Raw genomic sequence first — 13,455 nt, forward strand, 5'->3', positions numbered from 1 at the left:
CATAGTATTGGGCCAATTGATAGTTCATTAAACCAAATGGCGGTTATTTTACTAACAACAAAGAGGCTACGGCTCGGAACGCAACTCAGAAATAAATTTATTGGAAAAACCTTTTTGCATATTTTCTTAATCCCTTGTCGGATATATGTATGACATGGGACGGATAGATATAAAACGAAGCTAATGTATGTTTTATGCTTATATGGTTTGCATATTCAACACGCTAAATGTGTGTATTTTTTGTTCGCTTTGATAGCATAAATCGATATCTTGTTTATGTCTGCTTGACTTGATTATAAACATTGCTCTCTATTTTGAACCAAACCAAATGCTTGTTGACACATAATGCTTTGCTTTTTGCATTTTTCCCCCAGTATTTAATTCATGGCTGCTAATAATATACACCGAATTTTGAAGTGGCTGAGTGTGGTAGCACAACATCGTTCGCTTATTGATTTTTTTTTCTTCATGAAAGTGAAATGAGTTTGAGGAGATGTTCAAAAAAATCCACGGTTTCACTATTGTACAGAGTCCAAAAAGGAACATACAATACGTTACTTCATGCAACGCACATCCAGCCAGCCGATTCAGTCTGTAGCTCTTTAGAAGCCATGGATTAAACATTGAGCTTTTGTTTAAATCCACACATGCAAGATGGTACGATTACGGATTTTTCTTTTTTTTATGTTATTTTCACATCGACTGCGAACACATCTGCGTGGACATTTTTTTTGTTGTTGTTAGATTATTTTGAAGACAATATAGTGTGCACACATTTTACTCCGCAGTTGATCGTCCTTTATTGACCCATAGATAGATACTATTACATCAAAATTGCGCTTGTGCTTTACATTTTACTTTTCGTTTTATCAACATTCAACCCCGAAAAATAATTGAGTGCCTTAAAAGCATGCCAAATAAAAACACCTCTTTCCACAATGAGGTTAGTCCTCGAGCAAACTTAGATTAATAAAATGTTTTCTCTGTTCTTTAAAAGAAAACGTAAAATGTTTCGAGAGAAATTCTCTTGAACTTTGGCATAACTTGGCTCCGGTTTTTTTGGTGCCCGAGTTAATAGCAAATACTTATCCCAGAACCAACTGGATGCATTACGACATCTATTTTCTTCCCTTTCTATTTGAAGAGAACAGCGTGCGTGTTGTTCAGTAAATATTTGTCATGTGTAGAAAATGAAACCGATTCAATTTAACAGACATGAATATTCGGGTGAAACAAAAACAGTGCTAAACATAAAAAAGGGAGAAAAGAAATATCGTTCCAAGCAATCAAACAGCGCAGCGTACGGTATAAAATATTTTCCATGCAGACATGAATGTTGCAATTTGAATTGCGTGCTGCCAAATTCCGATGAAAATAACTTTTATTTGAAATATGCAAAATGCGAAGGCGGCGAAGCTGATATATTGAATAATTATTATTTCAGTAAATAGACATTTTATAAGATTCATGCTAATTAAATAAAAAATAAGTTGGTAGACTGAAATGCTAGAAAACGCGAGGAAAAAAACTCAATTTATCGGAAACTGTTACCATGCCGATGCACGAGCAAAGCGTGATGAACCCTCATTGTTGTCAGATTTTTCGTGTTTTTAAATTTGCGAATTCTATTCTGGGTTTGGCATTAATGTGGCGTATATTACATTTATATGCATAATGACGAGAAAAATGCGGAAAAATAAACGCAAACGCATTCATAACATCCGGAGAATGAAATTCTAACTGGATGTTTGGCCAATATAACGTTGCCATTATTTGTTATTTCCAAAAGAGAAACAAATGGGGTTTCGTTCACCATAGTGACATGCAGAAATTGATGCCTTTTCATTTATTTATATTGCGTCAAGGTTGATCATATACTGTTTTACGGATTTACCTGTAATTTGGTAAAACGACAAACATTCAAACATTCATTATCTGCAGAAAATAACTCGATCGAATAACGGTTAATTTCATTAGAGCGAATAGAAGCACAGAGTGCTAATCCACTTTGTTTAAGTTTGAAGCATAAATCATTTGGACATTCGAATGTTTGAATCGTAACGAAACGAGAAATTGTAAGGGATACTTCTAGATGATTCTCGCCAACAGCCGTAACCCAGTAATGTTTACTTTTATTAGGAAATTATATTAATATCCTCATTAAATGGCTTCACAGCGATGTTTTTATGTTGAAATTCAGCAAAATTCGCATGAAAACTAAATCTGTATTTGGCATGTTGAGAAACTTTCTCTTACATCGATCGAGTTGAAAAACTATAAGTTTTGATACAGATGCCATAAAAAGAACAACAGTGTAAGAGTATGGCAGAAAATTGAAGTGTTTTCGTTTTTCATATTTCATTGGAATATTATGAGTTGAGCATTTCAGAAATGTTTGGTACCTCAAGTAAGCGCTTCAATTGAAGAGTATAGATAACCGCTATATTTTCCATTGCGAACGCAATGTTTATTTAATAACTTTCAAGCACACATTTAAGTATCCTCGGTGGACGTTTCATCGTTGTCTTTGCTTATTTAGTCATAACGGCTAACGAAAACAAGGCGAATAAACTTTTATTATTGATGATGATGAAAAAAAATGCAAACAACTCAAATTTAATTCAATTAAGTTGCTTCCATGGTACCACACACTTTTTTTCGCTAACCATTCCATTTTACGAACATTAGATAATCAAAAGGGTGTTTCAAATGGAACTTCCCTTCGAATTTTTTTTTCAAATTCATATATTTTTCAAGCGAATTACCGCAGGCATGTGAATGTTTTTTATGCCTCGACGCTATTCCTGTAAAAGGTAAATCGTTAGAAAAATGCAGCACATTTCTCAACGGAGACATTATAATCATTCACACAACCTGCGAAAATTTGAATTTATTTAAATTACAGCCGTTTAGCAATGGACTAATTCTGTACATGTCTAAGCGTTGGCTTGATAATAGATTAACCGCGAGTGGAGTAGCTAAACATTGGATGCATAATATATACTTGCCCTGAAACCACTATATGCCAAATATTCCCAAGCGACAAACACTTCGATCAAACCATGCGCTAACTAATTTCAAAGTGATCGAGTTCTTATCAACTTTCAAATTGATTTGAAACTTTTAATGCAGTCACTCTGGTTTTCCAAGTTCAATAGCTTCTTTCATAATTGATTAATTGAACGTTTGACTAATGATTGATTTGTGTTGAAATTTTCATGAAATCTGATTTAAGATTAAAAAAAATGTTTCTACTCGAAGTAATTCAATATTTAGCGCAGTCATGGCAACAAACCAAAATATTCCATGCAACAGAAAAGTCGACTCAAGGGAATGTTTCTTTTTCAAAAAATGATACTGACTGTAAAACGAGCTTTGTACCTAGCTATGAAAAAGAAATGAACCCTCACTTGAACACTTGAAATGGAAACAGTGACATTAGTTGGGTTTAAAATGTCCACACTTTCAGACAGTGTGAATTGAGAATGATAAATCTAGCAGATATAACACCAAATGGATTACCTATGAATATATTCTTCTTCTCTTATTTGATTCTGCAGTTTCGGAATTCTTTGTTCTGTTATTGCCGTGTCCGTTCTTTGCCTGTAAGCATGTCTACCTTTCATTCATTCGAATAGAATGTGACAAGGAAAGTCATCATTGATGACCAAACATGACCGTTTCGGTGTTTTATTAGAAATGAAAATGCCAGCGTTGTCCTCTCTCTTTCTTTCCATCTGTATCTAATGTCATTGTCAGTCTACATTGTATACCATTTGAAATCTACTCTAATTAGATCAAAACATAATATGCAACGTGAGCTAGCTCCCAAAGGTTTTTAGTATTTTATGTATCTATATGCTATCTCTGATTCGGTTCGTTGGTGGCGACAGCAGAGCTGTTATCACAAACTAATGTGTAATACAAGAAAAAATGTGTGAAAATGTGTTAGAAAAAAGATATCGAACGAAAGTTCATTGTATGGTGAGTCGTGCGTGTGCAAACACTTTTCAAAGCGTTTCATCATAATGCGATGTGTTCAATGTTAGAATTGGGGTATTTCCGTTTATATAAATTTAGTTCTGTGCTTCGGCTGTATGTTTTGTGACTTTTGTAGGCAATCATCATCTCGTGAGTGAATTTGTTGAGGACCGAAATACCTGGCCAACGAAGATTGTCGTATCAATTACGCACTATGCGTCTGATGGGATACATAAAATGTAAACGTCTACGAAGTTTTCAGTTCTATCTTTTGTCCATATTCGTACAATAATAGTCACCCCCATAACAACGTAAAAAGTATTCCACGAAAAACTTGCAAAGTCATCCACAATTAAATACGAAATTTTCGGACCAGCTTTCCAAACTTTGCCATCATGCGTAAATATTTGGAATTGAAAAGAAGGGAATTTCGAGGAAATCAGGATATGCGACCAGCAAAAAAAAAGTGTTTAACTCGCTTTTCACGTGCGTTGTACCTTTTTATTCCATAAACCAAATTGCTGTGAAATAAGCCTGCAATTTCCCAACTGTAAAAACATTTTTCTTCGTTAAAACTTTTTATATGCGTGAAACGTTCTCAATTCAGATTTTCGGTCGTAAATTCCGCATTTCGTATATATACCCTGCATATATGGAGTTTTGTCATACATGATAATATGTGCACAGTGTACACACCTCGACAATAAATTTAATGGCAATACTTACTGAACGAACTTATGATTGCCACTCATAAAATACTGAACGCTTATTTCTTTTTACAACTTTACGTAAAAATATGCGAGTAAAAATGCCAGTATGTGTATGCATATCAGTTGATTAGTATAACACTGGAACTGGCGCTACGATACTTATGTAAGTTTTGAAAACATCTGTTTTCGCTGCTAAAACAATTTCGCATAAATTTAAACGTCATTTTTGCCATTTTGAGTAAATTTCGTGCAACATTTCAAAAACAATGAACATTTCGTATTCGCATAGCACTGGTCGTTTGCCAGATGCGGCCAATAAAATAGAATAATCGCAGTAGTCGCTGGAGAAATAAATACAAATGCTTAACATTACAGTCAATGTGACTTATGCATTTGATAACCTATCTATGAAACAAAATTTCGCATTATGAATTTGAGATAGCAGAGCTTCTTATCTTATTTTATTTGAAAAAGGACGCGATTTTCTGCAACCATTGCCGCAATAAATTTGTCAAATTCTTGGATTATTAGTCATTTGTAACAATTCATATGAATTATTTGCATTGAAACGGAGCTTATTGATTTATATGTCTGTGGCTGAACATAAATGGAAATTCGCAGAAAATGCTCAAATTTTATTTCAATCAGAGCAAAACTGGCAAGCATGCATATGGCATTCATACAAATTTTACCGAATCAATTTTAATTTGGCTGAATTAAATTCAGCGGATAATCTGATATGCACATTTTTGAAATGATTCAAATATTTCGAATGTTATTTTTCCACCGAATAAATTTCACTTAATTCAATTTGCTTTTATTTCGACACGGCAATTTGTTTCCTTTAAAAATAATAATGATCGATGAAATGCGCGGTGGAAATTCGTTCTACACCATATTTTCTCCAAAAAAAAACAGTAATTCATTTCATTTCGTTCATTTTTACTGCCAAACTCGAGCTAGAAATGAAAATTGTGCGAATGTTATTTTGTACAAATGTAGCAAAAAACATGAAAACTTCGTTGTGATTCTGACGGGTGAAATGACTTTTGTGTACATTTATTTCATTTTTTCGTGTTTGATTTGTATAAATCAGTGGAGCTGCGAGTATGATTCCAGCAAAGATAGATTATGACGCAAAATAGAAAACGACGCGGCAATGTTATGTGGAACTTTGTTCTCCTTCAAGATTTATCTATATAAAATGAACAGATATGAATATGGAATATAGCATTAAAGCCTTTTCAAGTAGTTGATGTGCGAGCTTGAAATCATTACCATGCACAAAATCAGGATTTATTCACGAACATCTTCAACAAACTTCTGCATACGGCATACGGCGCAATTATGACGGCAAGAATATGCAAAAATGCTTTTACCAAATCTCATAATATATACAATATTCAACTATTTTACGAGTAGGTAAACATTGGGTAAATGCAATTTTTTTCGTGTTCAACAAAAACAAAATGAAAGTTGTTGAAATGCATTTTAATATTTAATTATGATTGATGTTGCATTTATTCCACTGGGACTTTATGTTCTGAAAGTAATTCGCGGAATTTTTTTTTATTTTCATTTCGACAGAACCAACGAAAGCTTTTTAAATCAACATTAAGCACATAATTGGTGAGAAAAAAAAAGAGATTCATTGACATACCGAAAATTGTTTGCGTCAATGGCTTGTAGTCGATCTCCACCGGCAAGTCCTCGCGCTCCGAAAATTCAACAGCAAATTTGGGACGATTGTGCAACACCACCAGTCGGCCTATTCGACCCGAATAAATTAAGAAAATCAACGCGAGATTCACCAAAGTCGAGAAGTATCCACAGCTCATCACAAGATGACTCACCGAAATTATATCGGTATATTTTTGTGCAAATCCAATCGTGACATTTGCAAAACAAGGTATTATTATGTTTATGGTTAATCTGTTTGTTTGCAGGGATCAAAGAAGCCCAAAATCACCGCAAAAATTTACCTATGGTCCGAAAGTGGCAGAGCCACAGTATTTTAGTCTCGAAGAGCCGCCGCGCAGTCCAAAAATAACATATTCAACACCATCGCCGACATCCAGTAAAATGGCTGACATTTCTGGAAATGTATCACCGTCTAGCGGTTATTTTGAACAACGCAGTCCCAAATATTTATCGCATCAATCATCACCACGAAAATTCGTGTTCGATGCGGTCAGTCCCCGGCGCGAATCTATCGGTAAATCAAAGTTTTCATGCGAAATCATACAAGCGTAACGCAAAGCAAAAAGAAAACAAAAAAAAAAAGCTAATGTTCTTTCATTCCAAATAAAACCCTTAGAATGCATTGGTTTCCATTAATTATTTGCAATTTTCTTGTTTTTCTGCTCGGCTGTTTGCGAAAGGGACACATTTATTTTTGATAAATTAATGCGAAGATATTTGAATAAGCAGTATAATGATTTGGTAATATTTATAAAAGAAAACCCCAGTGTCACTTGCGCAATGCGATACTTATTGCTTAATGCCGTGTCACATTGAGGCGTGGGCTGCATTTCACAATGAATTTTTAATAATGTTACCTCATTTGATATTTCGTTGCTTTTGTAGAATATGCTTATGTTTTATCGTTGTATATTTTCACTGTAAAATCACCGACCCGAATAATTGTCAACAAACTGATTAGATACTACCAAATCCATAGATTATATCATTTAAACATGGTAAATTGGTTTTCATATGCTTTGATTTTCAATCTTTTGCACATTGTATTTTGCAGCTAGTAAATCTGGATTTAGTGTAGCCAAACCGAATGATGTTGTCGATATGCATGAATTTGACACAACCCCACCAAATTCACCATACAAATTTCCATCGTCGATGTCACATTCGATTAAGCTTAAGCGTCAATCGTCATTGCACTATAAGAGATCACAACAATACCATCAACCACAACAGCATTCCCATAGACAATCGCCAAATTTCGATTTGATAAAACAATCGTCCGATCCACTGCATTCGACTTTTGTTACAGATTTTCCTAGCAATGTGCGCAAACAACAACAACAACAACAAAAACAGATAGCAGCACCACCACCATCACAACAACTGCAGCATCAGCACCAACAACAACAACACCAACAACAACAACAGCGACGACAGTCAATATCAAATGAGGCATCGTCTGAAATAAGCGCGGCAACAACAGCATTATGCTGCGAAAGTACAACCACCACCGACACCAGTCGACAAAGTAGTTCCGATTGGCGACGTCAAGCTATGCATATCACTTCCAATCCAAACTACCAGGTGAATAAACATATTCTCCCCAACATCTCTGTCACTGTCATCGCACCACGCAATATTCACTTTAGTTTAATTGCACTTATTGTTTCAACAAAAAGAAACATAATTAAAAATTTATGTAACAAATTGCCTTTCCTGCTCTAGAATTGACTCTCCTTCTCTCCTCTCTCCTCTCCCTTTGCCTTCTCTTACACTCTGCAACTCGAATCCATGCGACGAAAAATCGAGAAAGAGAATAAATATGCAGATTGCAGACACTGCTCATATTCTACAATAGATGAATGAAATAGCGAGTCTTACACTCTATCATATATACATACTACTTTTTTTCCTTGCATCGGTGATTGCGAATGGCTTTTATGCGATATGCAATGTATATATTTCCATTAAATATCCATTTTTCTGACGTACGTTCGCACGTCTGTTCGGCTCATTCGTTCGCCGCCTTTGCAATATGCTATATTATATTTCACAGAATTTTGATATATACGGTATGTATTTGTGTATGCTTTTCATGCTTTTTATGTAGGCTTTGCACACTTCGCATTCGACATTGGATCGAACATGCTCAGATAGTGTAATGATGTCTTCGTGCTGTCGAAAATCAACAAGTGACCTAACTTCCGTGACTGAGAGCAACATTGGGGCACCTGTAGCATCACACCATCGTCGTCGCGGAAGTTCAAAAGTAAGCCTTCATTTGTTTCATTCACATTCACATTCTATGAACGAAATAAACGTACAAACGCACAAATCCAAAAGCAAATTAACCATAACGGATAACGATACATACAATACATACACACGCGCACACGCATGGCATTGTACACGACTGTATCGTAATGTGCCTATTTTACATGGAAGGAAATACGGCACACACGCGCGCCACTTTTATTGTCGTCGAAAATACAGGTATTATTGCTTTGATGTGTAATGTATAAACGACAATTGTATACTCTCGACATACATTTGGTATTCAAAAGGAAACCCCAAATGAATCTCTGTGTGTGCGTTGCACCACATAAACACATTCATTAAAAGCCAATGAGAAAAATAATTGAAAATGATTTCATTTAATCTTGCGTCTATTACATAACTGTATAACGATTTATTTAATCTAACCAAACAGCGTGTTTCATTTTTCATTTAAATTTATATTTATATATTTTTCTTGTCGTGCGATGCGCGATATGCGTATGTACGTAGGGAGGCCTAGCGCTTTTAGCAAGTCGTCGTAATTCGCGCGATTCCATTAAAAGTGCTGCGTCAAATTCATCATTATTCTCAAACGAAGATGTTGGACCTTTGGCTTTTCAAGCTTCGGCGAGAGGACGTCAACGAAGGACATCAAATTTTCTGGAATTACCTGGTAATTATTACATTTTATCTTATATTCAATTAGCGACGATTAAACCTTTTTCATTAAATTTTCTTTTTGCTTGATGCATCGTAATTGGCAACCAATCCAATTTTTTCAAATAATTGAACATTTTTTTCTGCTTTTCTTAAAAATATATTTTTTTCACGACATTTTAGTCAGTTTAGTGGTGAAGGTTATTGCATTACGTACACTATATCCATTTCAGTTTTACTGAATTTGTGAATTTTTCATGCAAAATGAATTAAGGATGGAAATTACATTCCGACCTTTTGACCTCATTTCCTCATTTTAAATTAATATCTTTTGCATCAAAGACAAGCTGCTTTTTTCCCACTCATCTTGCACGACTTCATTTCTGAGAGTAAAATAACGACGGTTGAAGTTGACCACCACTTACAGTTGAGTCCATTGAATACACTGACGATTGCAACCACGATTAAATTAATGTAAAACAAAATACAAATTAACCTACGTACGCGCTGTATCGATTCTATAGCATATATATGCTATAGCGACTCTTTTTTTGCGAAACGTTAAAATTCTGAGAATCAGTTGGAAAAGAAAACAAACATACACACACTCAAACGAACTCTGCCATTTTTTTTGTTGTTGAACATCCTTGCTATGTATTTGCGCATTTGATGTAGCATTCTCTCATTCTCAAGGCAAAATTGTCGATTTATTAACATGGAATGTGCCATTACTAACTATTCAAATGCGATACGAGCTCTGAATTAATAACCAAATTCCACGAATGACATTCTACTAATGCAAATAGCTAAATAATTCCAAAAATATGTTTAATGTTAAATTCACATAAAATGTACTCTGTAGCATCGTTATCGTTGCAAAAACTTCTAAATTGAAAATTCTTTCGTGTGATGAATAGAATTGTGGTGAAAGTGTGGGAGAGAACGCGCGCAAGCCAATCAAAAGAAACGCATTCATTCCTATGAATGTGAAAGTCAAAGCATATATTTTATTCTTGCTGTATGCTTAGTAGCAATTTTGTAGAACTTAAATAGGCATTATTATCCGTACACTATTTTTGAGTCTGCATTTACCAATTTGTATGTGACAATGCAAAGTTGCGGATATAAGAAGAGAACAAGTCAAAAATTTTGAAAATATTAAAAGTTTCAACAGAAAACAATAAGAGCAAAACGGTGTTTGCCGCACTTATATATTTGATCGGCATTCTGTTATCCATGAATTGCGTCTAAAATTCACATTAAAACGGCACGGGAAAAAAAGCACTCGCAAATTTGTGAGCGTAACATTGAATTTTTGAATAATGTGACCTGTAATCAAGCGCAGAAATGGTTGCTTCGTAAGAATTGCCGCAATAAAAGTTTCTCGTTTTTATTTATATACATATATCGACAAGAAAAATGCTGATAACAAAAGTACGAATATCGTTTGACGTGGGCGCCGAAAGGAATTTGCATTAGTGAAAATAAACGTTTCTTTGTTGTTTTTTTTATTTACTTTGAACTTTTTTTTCAACCAATTCTCTCATGCCCCTCAGTGCACCGTTTCTTGGTGAGGTGGTGCGCTTCGATCGAACAAACAAGTGCTAAGCAAATCATTCAGGAATTAAGTGAGAAGCAGCAAAAACAAAGTGATAGCATACCGTGACTGAATATTAATGAAAGCGATAAATCACTGGAAAAATGATTGAAATGGAGAAGTGGAAAGTTGTCGGGATAAAGCATCTGCTACATTTTCAATTTAAAATGAACGAATCAACAAGAACACCAATCAACAGCCTCTCCTTCTCTCTACCTCAAGCTGCCTCAAAGAAATCGATTATTTTGCGTCGATTATTGCCAAATACATTTTACATTAGACATTCGCCAAGTTTTATGAGTAAAAACACAAATTAAAACATTTAACAACTGTCTTCAAATTCAAAAGAAGAATAAAACAAAGTTTTTCTTCATTTCTTCGTTTTCGTCTACTCCATCTGTGTAAATCATTGTTACTTCTTCTGTTATTGCCTTTGTACCCTGGTTAGTTGTGCAACAACTTTTACCAAAGCTTTCTCTCTCACGACCGTTTATCCTTGCGTGACGGCCATTCGCCACTCATTCGTAGTGATTCAAAGAAATCGTTTTGTTTGCATTGAAGAAAAAAAAGGGGGAGCCGAAGAAATTTCGATCGAATGTAAGTGGGTTTTTTGTTGCTGGTATTGTATGGACATGAGATTTTCGGTCGAAAGTTAGCAACCGCGCTATGAAAACTCAGCAGAGATCAATAAATCATTTTTTTAAGCTTTTAGAGACACATTCAGCGCTATATATTATATATATATTCCATTAAAAATGGGACTATACAACACACTGTGGCACGCAATTCTAAGCATTCTAAAGCATTTTATACGGAAACTAAAGACGAAAGAAAAAGATTTGAAAAAGAAGTGTGAAAATATTGTGGCTTGTGAATGAAGAGAGCCGATATGTTATATGTGCAATAAATCATTCCCATACAAACGAAGACTCTGTGTCACAAAGAAAGGGAAAGAAAAAAAAGAATCGTTACTCAAACAAAAAATATGCTGCACAAGCAACCCGAATGTTGTAATATTTGATTTTTCTATTCACTTTTATGGTTGTTTGCAATCTTCTATTCAAACAATTACGAGATTTTCTCATTGCGGATGATTTTCCATTTAATTTTCTGGGAAAAAAAATGCTTTTACGTTACCAAGATACTGTAATACCTCATCGAAATGCATACCAAACGATATTTCATACTTGTTGCGTCGTTTATATCGCTTATAACTGTATGCCGGTTAGATTTGAGCTGTTTTCTCCTTTTATCTTGATGTTTTTTTTTCTTTTTCATTCTTAGAAGACAAACATTTACAACGAATCAAATTTAATAAAATTCTACGCAGCATATTTCTTCAATCAGTAATTGCTTTTGCATAAATACATTTCAAGGGATGATTTTTGAATTTTTTTTTATTACTGTTAATGTCGCACACGTATTATCCACATGGAAAATGTTGTTCGTTGAAATTGCAAAATTTGGTTTATCTTTAAATTTATCTTGAACATTTTAATAGTAAATATCGTTAAATTTTTATTTACTTTAGTTCCTGATCATCAGCGTCCTCGTGTTTGCTCTTTGCCCGATCGCCCGTACAATCCTCGGCAAAGTGATGACCTGTACCGGTTGCGCACATTTTCCATATCAAAAGGAACCGTTGTCAATTGTGGGGATTCAATCATCAGTCGACGGTCTCGCAGTAATACCTCGGTCAATTCAACAACTAGTCGGTGAGTTAAACAATCATCAAACAAACAGATTGTGAAGAGAGAAAAGGAAAGATTGTCAAATCCTTATGGTTGTCTTATCTAAATCCTTATCCTCAATTCAAGAAGTGTTTTTGAATGATAAGAACCTTTTCATACATCAAATGCTCAACACTTGAATCACATGCGTACTTATGTGCATACACATTTTCGATTGAATTCTCAACACTCAAAACCTATGTCAATATTTACCCTTTTTCCCCCCGTCTATTAGTATCTATCAGGAAATAATTTATACAAAGCTAATGTGTTGGAATTTTCGAATTTCATGCATATTTCAATAAAATTGCTATCGGCTATTTCCGTTACCTGAAATTGAAAAGTGACGGAAATGATTTTATGCTAGCATTAACATGAATTGAATAATTTCACATTTCGGATATAACTTATGCCGTTTCATGTAGCAAAAACCGAACCGTATTTGAACCAATATAATGTTCAAGAAGTATTCGATAACACTCGTACCAAGTGGTGTTGCTCCCCTGGATATTTAATCATTAAATTTGAGAATGATGTCAAACACTAAGTGGTGCTTGGAAACATACTATATATTCATTTCGATATATATGTTATATATTATTTATCATTTATGGAGTTATGAAATAGCAAAATCCATTATATTCACTTCAATCGTGATATTATGACATTTATGACCGAAGTGACCATTGATTGCTATAATGACTTACATACATGCTTACAAAGTGCCCGATCATTAAAACGCATTTATCTGAACGAATCAGCATCACCAAAGAGCACTTGGTTAGTTGAAACACAGCAGAAA

General features: G+C 34.5%; 1 protein-coding gene across 2 annotated transcripts in view; it reads left to right on the plus strand.

The window, feature by feature from the left end:
• LOC116350696 overlaps positions 1 to 13,455 on the plus strand; it is a 29,387-nt gene that overhangs the window by 8,826 nt on the left and 7,106 nt on the right. Inside the window, exons 2-7 of one of the 2 annotated variants that reach the window (XM_031782593.1) lie at positions 6,279 to 6,557; positions 6,638 to 6,906; positions 7,447 to 7,976; positions 8,503 to 8,661; positions 9,180 to 9,342; positions 12,455 to 12,638. In XM_031782593.1, the coding sequence (XP_031638453.1) occupies positions 6,370 to 6,557; positions 6,638 to 6,906; positions 7,447 to 7,976; positions 8,503 to 8,661; positions 9,180 to 9,342; positions 12,455 to 12,638 (1,493 nt within the window). In that variant the 5' untranslated portion in view covers positions 6,279 to 6,369. The remainder of the gene's footprint in view (positions 1 to 6,278; positions 6,558 to 6,637; positions 6,907 to 7,446; positions 7,977 to 8,502; positions 8,662 to 9,179; positions 9,343 to 12,454; positions 12,639 to 13,455) is intronic. The other variant, XM_031782594.1, reaches the window with a different exon arrangement.

The sequence above is a fragment of the Contarinia nasturtii genome, unplaced genomic scaffold (genome assembly GCF_009176525.2).
Source record: "Contarinia nasturtii isolate CC-2019 unplaced genomic scaffold, AAFC_CNas_1.1 Cnas_scaffold_4311, whole genome shotgun sequence".
Taxonomy (NCBI): domain Eukaryota; kingdom Metazoa; phylum Arthropoda; class Insecta; order Diptera; family Cecidomyiidae; genus Contarinia; species Contarinia nasturtii.